The following is a 20411-nucleotide window of genomic DNA, read 5'->3' as shown; positions in this document are numbered from 1 at the left end:
GTAGTGCGGGGTGCGGGGTGCGTGCACTCCGCTGCCTGACTCACCTGACACCTCTGGCTGGTGTCTGTGCAGGAATCCTGCAATGGAGGGGGAGGGGTGAAATGCATGCACTCCTCTGCCTGACTCACCTGATACCTATAGCTGGTGTCTGCGCAAGACTCCTGGGATGGTGGGGGGAGGGGGGAGGGGCGGGGTGCGTGCACTCTGCTGCCTGACTCACCTGAGGACACTTTGATGGTGCCGCACCTCTGGCTGGTGTCTGAGCACGTCACTTTCGACAATGTCCCTTCCGTCACACAGGCGCCATTGACGGACCCGCTGCAGGAGTAGCACGAGAGTGCTTGAGCTGAAAGAGAGAAGAAAGAAAAGCATGAGGGTGGGGGGGACTCACCTGCGCTAGCCCCCTACTTCACCCCGCCCAAACGAGCCAAGGCAACAGCAGAGAAGCGCATCTCAACCAAACACAAGTCACTGCAAGGCCAACTCCTGCAACATGCGGCCATTGGGTCCAATATGGCATTGGCAAGGAAGCGTCGAAACAGCTGAGGACAAAGAGGGAGAGACAAGTGGGGGTAAAGAGGGAGAGGCGAGTGGGGACAAAGAGGGAGAAACTAGTAGGGACAAAGAGAGAGAGGCGAGGAGTGACAAAGAGGGAGAGATGAGGAGGGACAAAGAGGGAGAGACAAGTAGGGACAAAGAGGGAGAGGCGAGGAGGGACAAAGAGGGAGAGGCGAGGAGGGACAAAGAGGGAGAGGCAAGTAGGGACAAAGAGGGAGAGATGAGTAGGGACCAAGAGGGAGAGACGAGTAGGGACAAAGAGGGAGAGACGAGTAGGGACAAAGAGGGAGAGGCGAGGAGGGACAAAGAGGGAGAGGCGAGGAGGGACAAAGAGGGAGAGGCAAGTAGGGACAAAGAAGGAGAGATGAGGAGGGACAAAGAGGGAGAGACAAGTAGGGACAAAGAGGGAGAGGCGAGTGGGGACAAAGAGGGAGAGGCGAGTGGGGACAAAGAGGGAGAGACAAGCAGGGGAAAAGAGGGAGAGACAAGTAGGGACAAAGAGGGAGAGGCGAGGAGGGACAAAGAGGGAGAGATGAGGAGGGACAAAGAGGGAGAGATGAGGAGGGACAAAGAGGGAGAGACAAGTAGGGACAAAGAGGGAGAGACGAGTAGGGACAAAGAGGGAGAGGCGAGGAGGGACAAAGAGGGAGAGGCGAGGAGGGACAAAGAGGGAGAGGCAAGTAGGGACAAATAAGGAGAGATGAGGAGGGACAAAGAGGGAGAGACAAGTAGGGGAAAAGAGGGAGAGACAAGTAGGGACAAAGAGGGAGAGGCGAGTGGGGACAAAGAGGGAGAGGCGAGTGGGGACAAAGAGGGAGAGACAAGCAGGGGAAAAGAGGGAGAGACAAGCAGGGGAAAAGAGGGAGAGACAAGTAGGGACAAAGAGGGAGAGGCGAGGAGGGACAAAGAGGGAGAGGGGAGGAGGGACAAAGAGGGAGAGACAAGTAGGGACAAAGAGGGAGAGGCGAGGAGGGAAAAAGAGGGAGAGACAAGTGGGGGTAAAGAAGGAGAGACAAGTAAGGATAAAGAGGGAGAAGCGAGGAGGGACAAAGAGGGAGAGGCGAGTGGGAGTAAAGAGGGAGAGGCGAGGTGGGACAAAGAGGGAGAAACTAGTAGGGACAAAGAGGGAGAGGCGAGGAGGGACAAAGAGGGAGAGATAAGGAGGGACAAAGAGGGAGAGATGAGGAGGGACAAAGAGGGAGAGATGAGGAGGGACAAAGAGGGAGAGACAAGTAGGGCCAAAGAGGGAGAGACGAGTAGGGACAAAGAGGGAGAGACAAGTAGGGACAAAGAGGGAGAGGCGAGGAGGGACAAAGAGGGAGAGGCGAGGAGGGACAAAGAGGGAGAGGCGAGGAGGGACAGAGAGGGAGAGGCAAGTAGGGACAAAGAGGGAGAGATGAGGAGGGACAAAGAGGGAGAGACAAGTGGGGGAAAAGAGGGAGAGACAAGTAGGGACAAAGAGGGAGAGGCGAGGAGGGACAAAGAGGGAGAGGCGAGTGGGGACAAAGAGGGAGAGGCGAGTGGGGACAAAGAGGGAGAGACAAGCAGGGGAAAAGAGGGAGAGACAAGTAGGGACAAAGAGGGAGAGGCGAGGAGGGACAAAGAGGGAGAGACAAGTAGGGACAAAGAGGGAGAGGCGAGGAGGGACAAAGAGGGGGAGACAAGTGGGGGTAAAAAGGGAGAGACAAGTAGGGACAAAGAGGGAGAAGCGAGGAGGGATAAAGAGGAAGAGGCGAGTGGGAGTAAAGAGGGAGAGGCGAGGAGGGACAAAGAGGGAGAGACAAGTAGGGACAAAGAGGGAGAGGCGAGGAGGGACAAAGAGGGAGAGACAAGTAAGGACAAAGAGGGAGAGGCGAGGAGGGACAAAGAGGGAGAGACAAGTGGGGGTAAAGAGGGAGAGACAAGTAGGGACAAAGAGCAAGAAGCGAGGAGGGACAAAGAGGGAGAGACAAGTAGGGACAAAGAGGGAGAGGTGAGGAGGGACAAAGAGGGAGAGACAAGTGGGGGTAAAGACAGAGAGACAAGTAGGGACAAAGAGGGAGAGGCGAGTGGGAGTAAAGAGGGAGAGGTGAGGAGGGACAAAGAGGGAGAAACTAGTAGGGACAAAGAGGGAGAGGCGAGGAGGGACAAAGAGGGAGAGATGAGGAGGGACAAAGAGGGAGAGACAAGTAGGGACAAAGAGGGAGAGACGAGTAGGGACAAAGAGGAAGAGACAAGTAGGGACAAAGAGGGAGAGGCGAGGAGGGACAAAGAGGGAGAGGGGAGTGGGGACAAAGAGGGAGAGGCGAGTGGGGACAAAGAGGGAGAGACAAGCAGGGGAAAAGAGGGAGAGACAAGTAGGGACAAAGAGGGAGAGGCGAGGAGGGACAAAGAGGGAGAGACAAGTAGGGACAAAGAGGGAGAGGCGAGGAGGGACAAAGAGGGAGAGACAAGTGGGGGTCAAGAGGGAGAGACAAGTAGGGACAAAGAGGGAGAAGTGAGAAGGGACAAAGAGGAAGAGGCGAGTTGGAGTAAAGAGGGAGAGGCGAGGAGGGACAAAGAGAGAGAAACTAGTAGGGACAAAGAGGGAGAGGCGAGGAGGGACAAAGAGGGAGAGATGAGGAGGGACAAAGGGAGAGATGAGGAGGGACAAAGAGGGAGAGGCAAGTAGGGACAAAGTGGGAAAGATGAGGAGGGACAAAGAGGGAGAGACAAGTAGGGGAAAAGAGGGAGAGACAAGTAGGGACAAAGAGGGAGAGGCGAGGAGGGACAAAGAGGGAGAGGCGAGTGGGGACAAAGAGGGAGAGGCGAGTGGGGACAAAGAGGGAGAGACAAGCAGGGGAAAAGAGGGAGAGACAAGTAGGGACAAAGAGGGAGAAGCGAGGAGGGACAAAGAGGGAGAGACAAGTAGGGACAAAGTGGGAGAGGCGAGGAGGGACAAAGAGGGAGAGAAAAGTGGGGGTAAAGAGGGAGAGACAAGTAGGGACAAAGAGGGAGAGGCGAGTGGGAGTAAAGAGGGAGAGGCGAGGAGGGACAAAGAGGGAGAAGCTAGTAGGGACAAAGAGGGAGAAGCGAGGAGGGACAAAGAGGGAGAGATGAGGAGGGACAAAGAGGGAGAGATGAGGAGGGACAAAGAGGGAGAGACAAGTAGGGAGAGACGAGTAGGGACAAAGAGAGAGACGAGTAGGGACAAAGAGGGAGAGGCGAGGAGGGACAAAGAGGGAGAGGCGAGGAGGGACAAAGAGGGAGAGGCAAGTAGGGACAAAGAGGGAGAGATGAGGAAGGGAAAAAGAGGGAGAGACAAGTAGGGGAAAAGAGGGAGAGACAAGTAGGGACAAAGAGGGAGAGGCGAGGAGGGACAAAGAGGGAGAGGCGAGTGGGGACAAGGAGGGAGAGGCAAGTGGAGACAAGGAGGGAGAGACAAGCAGGGGAAAAGAGGGAGAGACAAGTAGGGACAAAGAGGGAGAGGCGAGGAGGGACAAAGAGGGAGAGACAAGTAGGGACAAAGAGGGAGAGGTGAGGAGGGACAAAGAGGGAGAGACAAGTGGGGGTAAAGAGGGAGAGACAAGTAGGGACAAAGAGGGAGAAGCGAGGAGGGACAAAGAGGGAGAGATGAGGAGGGACAAAGAGGGAGAGATGAGGAGGGACAAAGAGGGAGAGACAAGTAGGGAGAGACGAGTAGGGACAAAGAGAGAGAGACGAGTAGGGACAAAGAGGGAGAGACGAGGAGGGACAAAGAGGGAGAGGCGAGGAGGGACAAAGAGGGAGAGGCAAGTAGGGACAAAGAGGGAGAGATGAGGAGGGACAAAGAGGGAGAGACAAGTAGGGGAAAAGAGGGATAGACAAGTAGGGACAATGAGGGAGAGGCGAGGATGGACAAAGAGGGAGAGACAAGTAGGGACAAAGAGGGAGAGGCGAGGAGGGACAAAGAGGGAGAGACACTTGTGGGTAAAGAGGGAGAGACAAGTAGGGACAAAGAGGGAGAAGCGAGAAGGGACAAAGAGGCGAGTGGGAGTAAAGAGGGAGAGGCGAGGAGGGACAAAGAGGGAGAAACTAGTAGGGACAAAGAGGGAGAGGCGAGGAGGGACAAAGAGGGAGAGATGAGGAGGGACAAAGAGGGAGAGGCGAGGAGGGGTAAGGTGACGAGGCGAGGTGGGACAAAGAGGGAGAGGTGAGGAGGGGTAAAGACGGAGAGGCAAGGAGGGGTGAAGAGGGGGAGGCGAGGAGGGACAAAGTGGGAGAGGCGAGGAGGGGTAAGATGACAAGGCGAGGTGGGACAAAGAGGGAAAGGCGAGGAGGGGTAAAGAGGGAGAGGCAAGTAGGAACAAAGAGGGAGAGGCGAGTGGGAGTAAAGAGGGAGAGGTGAGGAGGGACAAAGAGGGAGAAACTAGTAGGGACAAAGAGGGAGAGGCGAGGAGGGACAAAGAGGGAGAGATGAGGAGGGACAAAGAGGGAGAGATGAGGAGGGACAAAGAGGGAGAGACAAGTAGGGACAAAGAGGGAGAGACGAGTAGGGACAAAGAGGAAGAGACAAGTAGGGACAAAGAGGGAGAGGCGAGGAGGGACAAAGAGGGAGAGGGGAGTGGGGACAAAGAGGGAGAGGCGAGTGGGGACAAAGAGGGAGAGACAAGCAGGGGAAAAGAGGGAGAGGCAAGGAGGGACAAAGAGGGAGAGGCAAGGAGGGACAAAGAGGGAGAGACAAGTAGGGACAAAGTGGGAGAGGCGAGGAGGGACAAAGAGGGAGAGGCATGTGGGGGTCAAGAGGGAAAGACAAGTAGGGACAAAGAGGGAGAAGCGAGGAGGGACAAAGAGGAAGAGGCGAGTGGGAGTAAAGAGGGAGAGGCGAGGAGGGACAAAGAGAGAGAAACTCGTAGGGACAAAGAGGGAGAGGCGAGGAGGGACAAAGAGGGAGAGATGAGGAGGGACAAAGAGGGAGAGATGAGGAAGGACAAAGAGGGAGAGACAAGTAGGGACAAAGAGGGAGAGACAAGTAGGGACAAAGAGGGAGAGACGAGTAGGGACAAAGAGGGAGAGGCGAGGAGGGACAAAGAGGGAGAGGCGAGGAGGGACAAAGAGGGAGAGGCAAGTAGGGACAAAGTGGGAGAGATGAGGAGGGACAAAGAGGGAGAGAAAAGTAGGGGAAAAGAGGGAGAGACAAGTCGGGACAAAGAGGGAGAGGCGAGGAGGGACAAAGAGGGAGAGGCGAGTGGGGACAAAGAGGGAGAGGCGAGTGGGGACAAAGAGGGAGAGACAAGCAGGGGAAAAGAGGGAGAGACAAGTAGGGACAAAGAGGGAGAAGCGAGGAGGGACAAAGAGGGAGAGACAAGTAGGGACAAAGTGGGAGAGGCGAGGAGGGACAAAGAGGGAAAGACAAGTGGGGGTAAAGAGGGAGAGACAAGTAGGGACAAAGAGGGAGAGGCGAGTGGGAGTAAAGAGGGAGAGGCGAGGAGGGACAAAGAGGGAGAAACTAGTAGGGACAAAGGGGGAGAGGCGAGGAGGGACAAAGAGGGAGAGATGAGGAGGGACAAAGAGGGAGAGATGAGGAGGGACAAAGAGGGAGAGACAAGTAAAGACAAAGAGGGAGAGGCAAGGAGGGACAAAGAGGGAGAGGCGAGGAGGGAAAAAGAGGGAGAGGCAAGTAGGGACAAAGAGGGAGAGATGAGGAGAGACAAAGAGGGAGAGACAAGTAGGGGAAAAGAGGGAGAGACAAGTAGGGACAAAGAGGGAGAGGCGAGGAGGGACAAAGAGGGAGAGGCGAGTGGGGACAAGGAGGGAGAGGCGAGTGGGGACAAGGAGGGAGAGACAAGAAGGGGAAAAGAGGGAGAGACAAGTAGGGACAAAGAGGGAGAGGCGAGGAGGGACAAAGAGGGAGAGACAAGAAGGGACAAAGAGGGAGAGGCGAGGAGGAACAAAGAGGGACAGACAAGTGGGGGTAAAGAGGGAGAGACAAGTAGGGATAAAGAGGGAGAAGCGAGGAGGGACAAAGAGGAAGAGGCGAGTGGGAGTAAAGAGGGAGAGGCGAGGAGGGACAAAGAGGGAGAAACTAGTAGGGACAAAGAGGGAGAGATGAAGAGGGACAAAGAGGGAGAGACACGTAGGGAGAGACGAGTAGGGACAAAGAGGGAGAGGCGAGGAGGGACAAAGAGGGAGAGGCGAGGAGGGACAAAGAGGGAGAGGCGAGGAGGGACAAAGAGGGAGAGGCAAGTAGGGACAAAGAGGGAGAGATGAGGAGGGACAAAGAGGGAGAGACAAGTAGGGGAAAAGAGGGAGAGATAAGTAGGGACAAAGAGGGAGAGGCGAGGATGGACAAAGAGGGAGAGGTCAGTGGGGACAAAGAGGGAGAGGCGAGTGGGGACAAAGAGGGAGAGAGAAGCAGGGGAAAAGAGGGAGAGACAAGTAGGGACAAAGAGGGAGAAGCGAGAAGCGACAAAGAGGGAGAAACTAGTAGGGACAAAGAGGGAGAGGCGAGGAGGGACAAAGAGGGCGAGATGAGGAGGGACAAAGAGGGAGAGGCGAGGAGGGGTAAGGTGACGAGGCGAGGTGGGACAAAGAGGGAGAGGCGAGGAGGGGTAAAGACGGAGAGGCAAGGAGGGGTGAAGAGGGGGAGGCGAGGAGGGACAAAGAGGGAGAGACAAGAAGGGACAAAGAGGGAGAGATGAGGAGGGACAAAGTGGGAGAGGCGAGGAGGGGTAAGGTGACGAGGTGAGGTGGGACAAAGAGGGAGAGGCGAGGAGGGGTAAAGAGGGAGAGGCAAAGAGGGGTAAAGAGGGGGAGGTGTGGAGGGGAAAAGAAGGAGAGGCAAGAAGGGGTAAAGAGGGATAGGCAAGGAGGGGTAAAGCGGGGAAGGCATGGAGGGGTAAAGAGGGAGAGGTGAGGAGGTGTAAAGTGTAAAGAGGGAGAGGCAAGGAGGAGTAAAGAGGGGAAGGCGAGTGGGTGTAAAGAGGGAGAGGCAACTAGGGGTAAAGAGGAGGAGGTGTGGAGGGGTAAAGAGGGAGTGGTGAGGAGGGGTAAAGAGGGAGAGGTGACTAGGGGTAAAGAGGGAGAGGCGTGGAGGGGTAAAGAGGGAGCGGCAAGGATGGGTAAAGAGGGAGAGGCGAGAAGGGGTAAAGAGGGAGAGGCGAGGAGGGGTAAAGGGGCAGAGGCGAGGAGGGGTAAAGAGGGAGAGGCGAGGAGGGGTAAAGAGGGAGAGGCGAGTGGGGTAAATAGGGAGAGGCGACTAGGGGTAAAGAGGGAGAGGCGAGGAGGGGTAAAGAGGGGGAGGGATGGAGGGGTAAAGAGGGAGTGGCAAGGATGTGTAAATAGGGAGAGGCGAGGAGAGGTAAAGAGGGAGAGGCAATTGGGGGAAAAGAGGGAGAGGAGAGGAGGGGTAAAGAGGGAGAGGCGACTAGGGGTAAAGAGGAAGAGGAGAGGTAAAGAGGGAGAGGCAACTGGGGGAAAAGAGGGAGAGAAGAGGAGGGGTAAAGAGGGAGAGGCGACTAGGGGTAAAGAGGGAGAGGCGAGTGGGGGTAAAAAGGGGAGGAGGGGTAAAGAGGGAGAGGCAACTGGGGAAAAGAGGGAGAGGAGAGGAGGGGTAAAGAGGGAGAGGCGAGGAGGGGTAAAGAGGCAGAGGCGAGGAGGGGTAATGAAGGAGAGGCGACAAGAGGTAAAGAGGGAGAGGCGAGGAGGAGTAAAGAGGGAGAGGCAAGAAGGGGTAAAGAGGGAGAGGTGAGGAGGGGTAAAGAGGCAGAGGCGAGGAGGGGTACGAAGGAGAGGCGACAAGAGGTAAAGAGGGAGAGGCGAGGAGGAGTAAAGAGGGAGCGGCAAGGATGGGAAAAGAGGGAGAGGGGAGGAGGGGTAAAGAGGGAGAGGCGAGGAGGGGTAAAGAGGGAGAGGCGAGGAGGGGTAAAGAGGGAGAGGCGAGGAGGGGGAGGCGAGGAGGGGTAAAGAGGCAGAGGCGAGGAGGGGTAACGAAGGAGAGGCGATAAGAGGTAAAGAGGGAGAGGCGAGGAGGAGTAAAGAGGGAGCGGCAAGGATGGGTAAAGAGGGAGATGGGAGGAGGGGTAAAGAGGGAGAGGCGAGGAGGGGTAAAGAGGGAGAGGCGAGGAGGTGTAAAGAGGGAGAGGTGAGGAGGGGTAAAGGGGGGGAGGCGAGTGGGTGTAACGAGGGAGAGCCGACTAGGGGTAAAGAGGGGGAGGCGTGGAGGGGTAAAGAGGGAGTGGCGAGGAGGGGTAAAGAGGGCGAGGTGACTAGGGGTAAAGAGGGAGCGGCAAGGATGGGTAAAGAGGGAGAGGCGAGGAGGGGTAAAGAGGGAGAGGTGAGGAGGGGTAAAGGGGCAGAGGCGAGGAGGGGTAAAGAGGGAGAGGCGAGGAGGGGTAAAGAGGGAGAGGCGAGTGGGGTAAAGAGGGAGAGGCGACTAGTGGTAAAGAGGGAGAGGCGAGGAGGGATAAAGAGGGGGATGCATGGAGGGGTAAAGAGGGAGTGGCAAGGATGGGTAAATAGGGAGAGGCGACTAGGGTAAAGAGGGAGAGGCAAGGAGGGGTAAAGAGGGAGTTGCAAGGACGGGTAAAGAGGGAGAGGGGAGGAGGGGTAAAGAGGGAGAGGCGAGGAGGCGTAAAGAGGGAGAGGCAAGGAGGGGTAAAGAGGAGAGGCGACTAGGGGTAAAGAGGGAGAGGCGAGGAGGGGTAAAGAGGGGGAGGCGACTAGAGGTAAAGAGGGGGCGGCGACTAGGGGTAAAGAGGGGGAGGCGTGGAGGGGTAAAGAGGGAGAGGCAAGGAGGGGTAAAGAGGGAGAGGCGACTAGGGGTAAAGAGGGAGAGGCGAGGAGGGGTAAAGAGGGAGAGGCAAGGAGGGGTAAAGAGGGAGAGGCGACTAGGGGTAAAGAGGGAGAGGCGACTAGGGGTAAAGAGGGAGAGGCGAGGTGGTGTAAAGAGGGAGAGGCGAGTGGGGTAAAGAGGAAGAGGCGAAGAGGGGTAAACAGGGAGAGGCGACTAGGGGTAAAGAGGGAGAGGCGTGTGGGGGTAAAGAGTGGATCAGGGGTGTTTTCCCTGGAGTGCAGTGAAGAAATGAGGGAAATGACCAATAAACCAGAAGGTAAGGATCAAGAAACGCACAGCCCTGGCATGAGACGACCCGGGCAGAAGTGACTTTTCAGATGAGCAGGGCGTCGGGGGGGGCTTGAGATGAGACGACATCGCTCCTCACCTCCACACGGCACTGAGGTGACTTCACTAAAGACATCTGAGCAGTGCCTAGAAACACAGCAGGAAGGGAGAGGCCCTACTCAAAATCACAAGAGAGAGGTATCTACAGACACACCTAGAAAGAGAGAGTGGGAGACCGACACAGAGAAAGAAAGCGAGACAGTGAGAGGGAGAAGCCCTTATAGACGGAGACAAAAAGTGAGTCTTGAGAGAAAGAGAGAGAAGGAAAGATAGAGAGGGACAGAGAAAGGTGAACGACAGCTGAGAAGTAAATGCAATAACATGGAAGATAGAAACCGAGGAAACAAAACAAAAAACATAAACAATGGAACAAAAAAGAGAGTGAATGTGTCTCGGATGTTTCTAAGAAATATCCAAGCACCGCTGCACCAAAAACCAGTAAAGAGTAATGAACAACAAGAGGCAAGGGAGCTAGGAGATAAAAGACCAAAGCCAAGGAAAGCCGTATTAAAATTAGACTCAACATCTGAGGAGCACGAGGGCACCCATAATCTGATAGATGATGGAGCATTCCATATTGATGAGAATAAAGCTATGTCTGACATAGAAGTAGTCGAAGAGAAGCAGAAGCATCACGCTGCATTGCGTGATATGATCAGAGAACAAGAAGCCAGCTCCCTAGAAAACAGACAGAAGAGAAGCAGAAGCATCACGCTGCTATGCGTGATATGATCAGAGAACAAGAAGCCAGCTCCCTAGAAAACAGACAGAAGAGAAGCAGAAGCATCACGCTGCTATGCGTGATATGATCAGAGAACAAGAAGCCAGCTCCCTAGAAAACAGACAGAAGAGAAGCAGAAGCATCACGCTGCTATGCGTGATATGATCAGAGAACAAGAAGCCAGCTCCCTAGAAAACAGACAGAAGAGAAGCAGAAGCATCACGCTGCATTGCGTGATATGATCAGAGAACAAGAAGCCAGCTCCCTAGAAAACAGACAGAAGAGAAGCAGAAGCATCACGCTGCTATGCGTGATATGATCAGAGAACAAGAAGCCAGCTCCCTAGAAAACAGACAGAAGAGAAGCAGAAGCATCACGCTGCTATGCGTGATATGATCAGAGAACAAGAAGCCAGCTCCCTAGAAAACAGACAGAAGAGAAGCAGAAGCATCACGCTGCTATGCGTGATATGATCAGAGAACAAGAAGCCAGCTCCCTAGAAAACAGACAGAAGAGAAGCAGAAGCATCACGCTGCTATGCGTGATATGATCAGAGAACAAGAAGCCAGCTCCCTAGAAAACAGACAGAAGAGAAGCAGAAGCATCACGCTGCATTGCGTGATATGATCAGAGAACAAGAAGCCAGCTCCCTAGAAAACAGACAGAAGAGAAGCAGAAGCATCACGCTGCTATGCGTGATATGATCAGAGAACAAGAAGCCAGCTCCCTAGAAAACAGACAGAAGAGAAGCAGAAGCATCACGCTGCTATGCGTGATATGATCAGAGAACAAGAAGCCAGCTCCCTAGAAAACAGACAGAAGAGAAGCAGAAGCATCACGCTGCTATGCGTGATATGATCAGAGAACAAGAAGCCAGCTCCCTAGAAAACAGACAGAAGAGAAGCAGAAGCATCACGCTGCTATGCGTGATATGATCAGAGAACAAGAAGCCAGCTCCCTAGAAAACAGACAGAAGAGAAGCAGAAGCATCACGCTGCATTGCGTGATATGATCAGAGAACAAGAAGCCAGCTCCCTAGAAAACAGACAGAAGAGAAGCAGAAGCATCACGCTGCTATGCGTGATATGATCAGAGAACAAGAAGCCAGCTCCCTAGAAAACAGACAGAAGAGAAGCAGAAGCATCACGCTGCTATGCGTGATATGATCAGAGAACAAGAAGCCAGCTCCCTAGAAAACAGACAGAAGAGAAGCAGAAGCATCACGCTGCTATGCGTGATATGATCAGAGAACAAGAAGCCAGCTCCCTAGAAAACAGACAGAAGAGAAGCAGAAGCATCACGCTGCTATGCGTGATATGATCAGAGAACAAGAAGCCAGCTCCCTAGAAAACAGACAGAAGAGAAGCAGAAGCATCACGCTGCATTGCGTGATATGATCAGAGAACAAGAAGCCAGCTCCCTAGAAAACAGACAGAAGAGAAGCAGAAGCATCACGCTGCTATGCGTGATATGATCAGAGAACAAGAAGCCAGCTCCCTAGAAAACAGACAGAAGAGAAGCAGAAGCATCACGCTGCTATGCGTGATATGATCAGAGAACAAGAAGCCAGCTCCCTAGAAAACAGACAGAAGAGAAGCAGAAGCATCACGCTGCTATGCGTGATATGATCAGAGAACAAGAAGCCAGCTCCCTAGAAAACAGACAGAAGAGAAGCAGAAGCATCACGCTGCATTGCGTGATATGATCAGAGAACAAGAAGCCAGCTCCCTAGAAAACAGACAGAAGAGAAGCAGAAGCATCACGCTGCTATGCGTGATATGATCAGAGAACAAGAAGCCAGCTCCCTAGAAAACAGACAGAAGAGAAGCAGAAGCATCACGCTGCTATGCGTGATATGATCAGAGAACAAGAAGCCAGCTCCCTAGAAAACAGACAGAAGAGAAGCAGAAGCATCACGCTGCTATGCGTGATATGATCAGAGAACAAGAAGCCAGCTCCCTAGAAAACAGACAGAAGAGAAGCAGAAGCATCACGCTGCTATGCGTGATATGATCAGAGAACAAGAAGCCAGCTCCCTAGAAAACAGACAGAAGAGAAGCAGAAGCATCACGCTGCATTGCGTGATATGATCAGAGAACAAGAAGCCAGCTCCCTAGAAAACAGACAGAAGAGAAGCAGAAGCATCACGCTGCTATGCGTGATATGATCAGAGAACAAGAAGCCAGCTCCCTAGAAAACAGACAGAAGAGAAGCAGAAGCATCACGCTGCTATGCGTGATATGATCAGAGAACAAGAAGCCAGCTCCCTAGAAAACAGACAGAAGAGAAGCAGAAGCATCACGCTGCTATGCGTGATATGATCAGAGAACAAGAAGCCAGCTCCCTAGAAAACAGACAGAAGAGAAGCAGAAGCATCACGCTGCATTGCGTGATATGATCAGAGAACAAGAAGCCAGCTCCCTAGAAAACAGACAGAAGAGAAGCAGAAGCATCACGCTGCTATGCGTGATATGATCAGAGAACAAGAAGCCAGCTCCCTAGAAAACAGACAGAAGAGAAGCAGAAGCATCACGCTGCTATGCGTGATATGATCAGAGAACAAGAAGCCAGCTCCCTAGAAAACAGACAGAAGAGAAGCAGAAGCATCACGCTGCATTGCGTGATATGATCAGAGAACAAGAAGCCAGCTCCCTAGAAAACAGACAGAAGAGAAGCAGAAGCATCACGCTGCTATGCGTGATATGATCAGAGAACAAGAAGCCAGCTCCCTAGAAAACAGACAGAAGAGAAGCAGAAGCATCACGCTGCATTGCGTGATATGATCAGAGAACAAGAAGCCAGCTCCCTAGAAAACAGACAGGAGCCCAACAACGAATAGGAAGGATCTATGGAGGAAACACAATTCCTAACGTCTCAAAAACAGAGGGTGATCAGATACAAAGAAAAGGAAATCTCGAGAGACTGGTCAACTAATGAGAACCTAAAATCTTCCAGGTGGAGCCCCGTAAAACCAGTAGAAAGAACACAAGTCGAAAAAATAATGAGTCCGACAAAACCTTCAACCAGAGCTAGCATTGAGAAGATAACAAAAGTTAGGTTAGAAAACATTTTTCTGGAAAGGAACGACACAAACCTAAACCGAACAATATTATCCACTTGTTGCATTGTGTGTCATCCCTGAAGAAAAGGTCACCAGATGACATTGCCATTGTCGAATATATTGACGAAAAAAGGGCAGACAGAGGGATTTTACACCCAAAAGGGCACAAAGTGAAGGACCTACTGATTCAAGGGAGCTCAGAGTTACTTCGACTGGGATTCGACGTGAACGAACAGCACTCGAGAAACTCAGGAATGACAACACCAGTAAATCAAAAAACACAATACACAAAAAGACATGCGACGGTGATCGATCAAATAGACAACCAAAGCAAAATAGAACTTTTGAGAAGGAAGCCAATAAAAGTGACATTTGACAATAACAGGCATGAAGATCAGAACACCAAATTTAAGGGTGCCAAAAAAAGAACAACTACAAAAAGTCAATGACTGGTCTTGGGTGGCAACAGCTTTAAACAATCCAAAAAAAGACTAACAAAAAAAAGAATGGGAAACTCAAATGACACGTTAATCTCATGGAACACACGAGGGTTCAGGCATTTGTTCAATCAACCTGAACGCCATTTGAAGGGACCAAAAATCATCTACGTGCAAGAAACACGTCTACAAGAAACAACGGTATGCGAGAGCCATGAAGTATTGATAAACCCAGCAAAAAAAGGAGTTATCGGAAGACCATATGCCGGGCTAACGATTCTGATAAGGTTAACAACAGACTTAACGCTAATCAATCATGGAAATCCAAACTCAGAACATGAAACACAAACAGTAGCCGAGATAATGCTGGTAAACATTTATTGGAACCCGGCAAAAGTAAACACGACAAATTTGTTGAGTGTAATTGTCAAAACAATACGGAAAGTGCAGAAATTGGGGAGCTGGATAGCAATTGTAATTTGTGGTTATTTAAACATAGAATGCCTTAACAAACATGGCATTTCAATACTTGATCAATTAAGAGGAGGCGACAAAGACACCTCAAGGTGGGTGCAGATGGCAGAATCCCACAACTTATATATGCTGAATGGGCAAATTGAGGAGGACACCCCAGGAAAGAAACCCTGGACAAATGGAAGCCCAGAGTCCACGATTGACTATATTTGGATCTCCAAGAATTATCAGTATAAGGTCAAACGTCTCGAAGTGTTTCCCCAAAGCGCAAGTGATCACAACATACTGAGGGTAACCTGGACCGGGGACAAGGGTAAAAACACAGGTGACAAATCAGATCCACTAGAACCAAATTATGTAGGAAACTGACTGAGGTTAAGAAAATCAGACATCCCAGCAATAACAAACAAATACTGCGATCAAATAAGGAGTGGAACAACCGACACCTTCTATGACTCCCTATCAAAGGCCTACAAAGTTACAAAAACGGTAATGAAGCTCTCCCTATTAGAGCCAAACAATCAATATAGTAACGTGGTGGTTAAAAGAAGGAAGCACCTAAGACGGGAAATAATCAAATAAGAAAAAGAAATGGGAATAGCTTAGAACAAACACGTCAAACTAAAACAAGGAAGCAATACTATAAAAATTGGCTGATTGTGTTCAGACAACAGCGAGATCGAGAACAAGGGGAAATGATGTTGAGAATAATGGCTAAAGCGACAACAAGAGATATGTGGATAATTATAAATAATCTAACTCTAAATCAACAGAGTTGCCTAAAGAGTGAAGTGTCTGAAATGAAATGGATCAACCACTATTCTGAAGTTTTTGGTAGTACGGATAAGTTAACAATTGAACCAAATAACAACACAAAAGATCAATGGGCCTTGAACGTAGAGGGTGGACAAATCGAAAGAATGATAAAGAGCTCAAAAACTCACCCACGGCCGGGTCCCGATGGGCTAACAAATCTGGAACTAAAAAAAGAACTGAAAACTTGGGCATCGTTGATCACAATAATTCTCAAGAAAATTGAGGAATGTAGATCATTACCAGCATCTTGGACATCAACTTTCACTGTCCCTATTTTTAAAAAAGGTCAACGAGAAGATCAATCAAACTTTCGGCTGATAGCGTTACTTGGTGTAACTGGAAAATTGTTTGCATCAATACCACAGACTAGTCTTCCAAAGTGGGCAGAAAAAACAATGATCGCCGAACCACAACAAACTGGATTTACGAAGGGTACAGGGACAGAGCTAAAGTTTTTCATCCTATCAATGCTGAAGCTGAATTCCACACGAGCAAAAGGCAAATTACATCTAGCCTTTACAGACTTAAGGCAAACTTTTGATGGGGTGAACCGACAAAAACTATGGCTGAAACTACAGAAATTGAACTGTCCTGAAGAGATCCTGCAACCTATTAAAGCCCTACATGAGTATACAACAACGCGAGTAAGAATAAATCATGAAGGGGCTTTAACTGCAGCAATTAGCACTATAAGAGGTGTAAAGCAAGGCTGCCCACTTGCAGCGACCCTCTTTAAGCTAGATATTGCAGATCTGCCAGACGCATTGAGACAAACAAAGCATTACCCACCGACAATTAACAACAGAGAGATATTGGTGTTATCTTACGCCGATCATCTGGTCCTGGTAGACCTGACGCAAATTGGGTTACAACATCTGCTGGATAAACTTCAAGAATATATGCAGAACAACGACCTTGTCATAAATACCAATACATCTAAAAGTATGACAATTGGAGACAAACATAAGGCAAAAGCGAAGGATTTCAGGTGGCAAATTGGGCAAGATAAACTAGAAAAAGTGAAAACGGTCCACTATCTGGGTGTAAAATTCAAGTCCTGAATTGCTGAACAGAATTGGGAAAAAGACCTTCATTCAAAAGTAAAAATGCCGTGTTCACAAGGAGCGACATTGAATGGACAATTTGGAAAGTTCTCATTAACACCATTGTGGTGCTTTTACATCCAGAAAGTCATACCCATCCTGACGTATGGAGGGGAACAGGCCTTAACTTATCATGGAGAACATGGACAACGCTTGAAAGTATGTTTTGGAAACCAATTCTAAAACTTCCAAGGTGTCTCCCAATGGCCGCAATAAGAGCTGAGTTAGGCCTACAGTCTCTGTACTCCGTAGTAAAATGGACGTCACTTGCCTTACTGAGGATAATCACACTGACGGAGCCGGTGATCGTTATAAAATAGTAACAACAACTGGGAAAGGAAAGAGTGCTGTGTTATTAAATAGCTAGAAGGAAAAATGGAAACATCTGGTATAGCTGGACTCATCAATAGAAGAACTAATCACGAATCCGGAGAAAGTAAAAGAAAGTTAAAAAGGGAAGATTGGATGAACACCTGAGCAACAAAGCTAGCCTATAAATCGCAACAAAATGGGGCAAATGAGCATCAAAAAAGAGACACAATACCAGAATATTCGATGAAATTTCCCAGTAAACACCACTGTGACAAGATGTTACAGATGGTTTATAGTGACATTTTCGAATGCCATATTTTCGAATGCCATATTTTCGAATGCCATTTTGGTGATTTCTTTTTTTGAAATGTTTTTTTTAATTTTATTTTTTACATGGGGGGGTTCCCCCAAACCCGTTTTTTTTATTGACACTTTTTTTTACTAACGAAACCAAAAAAACCATATAAAATAAAAAATAAACATTAAACATTTTTGTTTCTGCATTTTCTTTCTACAAAATGGCATTTCGAAAATATGTTTTCCAAAAATTAAGCGGATACCGTTACAGATAAGACTAAATGGGCCTCATTACGACTCAGGCGGTAAGGGGTTTACGGCGGCGTAAACAGCGCCGACCCTTACCGCCTGATTCCGAGGTCCCTTAGCGCCATGGAGGTTTTAACACCTGCTTTTAGCAGGTGTTAAAATCCATGGCGCTAAGGGACCTTGATGTTAATTACGCCACCGTAATTTACGGTGGCGTAATTAACGCCTTCCCCACTCCCATTATGCCCTATGGGGCAAAAATGGGAATGGGGAAGGGTAAATGGGGATTGGGGACTTACCGCCCGCCAACCTCGGAATGGGGCGGTAAGTCCGCCAACCACCATGGCGTAAACGTAGTTTACGCCATGGTGGTAAAGGTACGACCCAGGCGGTAACTTACCGCCTGGGTCGTAATGAGGCCCAATGTGTATCTTACAAATGAGTACTGACATTCTAGAGGACACATGGGAGTGAATAAGGGCCAATGCAGATTCTGTAACACTCGGGGAAACCGGGAAACGGTGAAGCATCTGGTACTGGAGTGCACAGCAGGAACATCAGACAGAACAGCATTTTTAAACAGATATCTATAGCAATTCAAGTCAAACACGAATGCAGATTGGTGGAGTGAATTCCTACAACGAAGAAATCCAAGATTTGAATGTGCAGGAATAAGCCTGCTAGATAGACTTATGAAAGATCAAGAAATAACAACATAAAAGAACATCGGCCAGGAATCACACCTCAAGGTATCAGCGAGAGATCAAATTAAAGGAAATCATAACACCGGCAAAGAAGGATCAGCTGGATTTCTCTCCAAAGTGTAAGATCGACCAATAACTAACCTGAGAGACAGCAGTTAAGTGACTGGTTTGAAGTGGTCTAGTATTCTTAAGTGTAAAAAGTGTTTTTATTAAACTAAATCACAATTAAAAAAAAGAATGAAAATATGGACAACACTCGTTATTTTTTCATTCGTTATAAAGACTGCAATCTGTACAGATGAGGACTAACAGTGGAAAACAAGCTGGTTTGGAATCATCCAGATCCATGTAGAGAAGTTTGTGATACTTTTTTTTAAAAATGCTGGTAAAAAAAAGGTCCATATCTACTGGTTTCTGAAATACTAGAATATGGATTGGGTTCAAAATTCTTACTTAGAAGCTGGCAGGACACTATCTGAAGATCCTGCATCTTGGACTTACGGTTGCCACTGAGTGGAAAATTGACCAAAGTGGCATCGTGGGCACACTGTTGGCATACCCGTGGGTGTGACTGAGTCTGAGTGAGTGGGAACATGCACACAACGTCCTGCAGGACAAGCCTCATGCAGACTCTAGCTACATGCTACACGAGGGACTAGGATAATACTTTTACTTTCATAATGAAAGCACCTCACTACATACGATACTGGCCTAATGGGCCTCATTACACGGTAGGCTGTAAGGGTTTACCGGTACTGGTAAGGGCACCGGTACCGGTAAACCCTTACCGCTTTACTACGAGGTCCCTTTGCGGGACCCAACCTTAACGGCTGGTGTAGACCAGCCGTTAAAGTTGGGACCCGCAAAGGGACCATGGTGCTAATTATGGTACCGCAATTTGCGGTACCGTAATTAGCCCCTTCCCCATTCCCATTGAGCGCTATGGGGCAAAAATGGGAATGGGGAAGGGCCATGGAGAAAGGGGGATTTACCGCCCCGTCAACCTCGGAATGGGGTGGTAATTCCCCTTTTCTCCATTGTGGTACCGGTATGGTACCGGCGGCAACCATGGTGCTAATAGCATCGTGGTTTACTGCCTACCGTGTAATGAGGCCCATTGAGTTCAAAGGGGACTACACCGCATTCTACAGTGATTACCGATCATTTGACACCATGACTCCATTATTTTCTATATGGAGCCCTGCCAAGCGTATTCCACGTTATTATCAGTCATCGATATATTGATTGGAGCGCTTGAACTTCACCTCTGTTAAGGGGTACGGTCTCATTAAGAAAGAGACTTACCCACGTGGATGAAGCCACGTGGGTCATGGCGTAGATAGAGGGAGGAGGCGAAGGGAGAGAAAGTTACTTCCTTCCTATATATTAAATAAAGCAGACCGTTATACTGTTCTCGACGTGTCCTCCATTTATTTATCCAGGCCTTGAGGGCCCAACAACTGGCGATGAGGTTGTTTCAACTTGTTGAGGTCCTCCTCCTCCTTGTTGGGGGTGTGTCCTGGCCCCCATGTGGTCCCGTTAGCCCCCATCCTTACAGTTCGGGCTTCCCGGTCGCTCTGCCGCGGCCAGGAAAACCCTGTTTATTTATACAGCATGCGGCGGCGTGCAACGTCACGCTGCCGCGTGCGCGTCCCATCACGGGCAGCGCCACACTCCTCCTTTTTCGGGAGGACACACACATTCTTTTAATATACACTGCAAACCACTAAAACAATTAACTATTACATTTCACGCCACACTTGCCTAAAACCCCTTTAATGTCAGCGACCCGGATCCCCTCACTCAGGTTGACCAACCAACTGTCCCAGCACGTATTCACTGAGGTAAGTGGGTTTCCCTCGCCCAGCCCTCTGGGGGTACCTCCCGCTTACCTCCGGCACGGGAAGTCCTTCTGCAGACGCCCCCCGTGGTCAGGGGACCCAGGTGTGCTGGAGGAAACTCCTCCGTCTTCCGGTACCTCCATTAAGTCCGGCTCCCGCGGCGGTTCAGTTCTTGGATCACCCAGTTTCTTAAAGAAGCTGACATTCCAGGTGACGGCAGATCTTCCATCAGAGGCCGTCACCATGGACCCCTTTACAGCCACAACGTCCAATGGCTCCGGCTCATAGGGGAGCAAGAGCTTTCCATGGGGGTGTCGATTATGGATGAGGACTTCGTCCCCCGACCCGAGCCACTGGGGGTGGAGACCCCTTCGCAGGTTCTCCTGTTCAATCCTCACCCACCGGTCTACCTCGACCTGTTCATTGTCAATCACCCCGGGCTCCTTCTCCCCGACCTCGGGTAGTAGACCCCTGGGGCAGCGCTTGAACAGGGCCTCAGCCGGAGCCACCCTCGTAGACGCATGTGGGGTGGTGCGGTACACCCGCAGGAACTGGTATAGGGCTTGTTGGAGTGGCTGTCCTTGTCCCTGGGCGATCCTGAATGTCTTGTTGAGCGTCCGCATCGGTCTCTCAGCATCTCCATTTGCCCTGGGCCACAACGGGGACACCTTCCTATGCTGGACCCCGCAGCTCTCCATGAGTTCAGAGAACCGCTCACTC

The 20411-nt window shown here is 50.4% G+C and overlaps 1 protein-coding gene across 1 annotated transcript in view; it reads right to left on the bottom strand.

Annotated features, from left to right (window-relative positions):
• The window catches only part of LOC138521943 (prostate stem cell antigen-like), an 80958-nt gene that overhangs the window by 44070 nt on the left and 16477 nt on the right, over window positions 1-20411 (bottom strand). The window contains exon 2 of the mRNA XM_069635114.1: window positions 221-346. Within this exon, the coding sequence (XP_069491215.1) occupies window positions 221-346 (126 nt within the window). The remainder of the gene's footprint in view (window positions 1-220; window positions 347-20411) is intronic.

This window comes from Ambystoma mexicanum, chromosome 13, assembly GCF_040938575.1.
Source record: "Ambystoma mexicanum isolate Mex_15411 chromosome 13, UKY_AmexF1_1, whole genome shotgun sequence".
Classification (NCBI taxonomy): Eukaryota; Metazoa; Chordata; class Amphibia; order Caudata; family Ambystomatidae; genus Ambystoma; species Ambystoma mexicanum.
The sequence above is the reverse complement of the archived record's forward strand: the minus strand, read 5'-3'. Positions and strand labels throughout refer to the sequence as shown.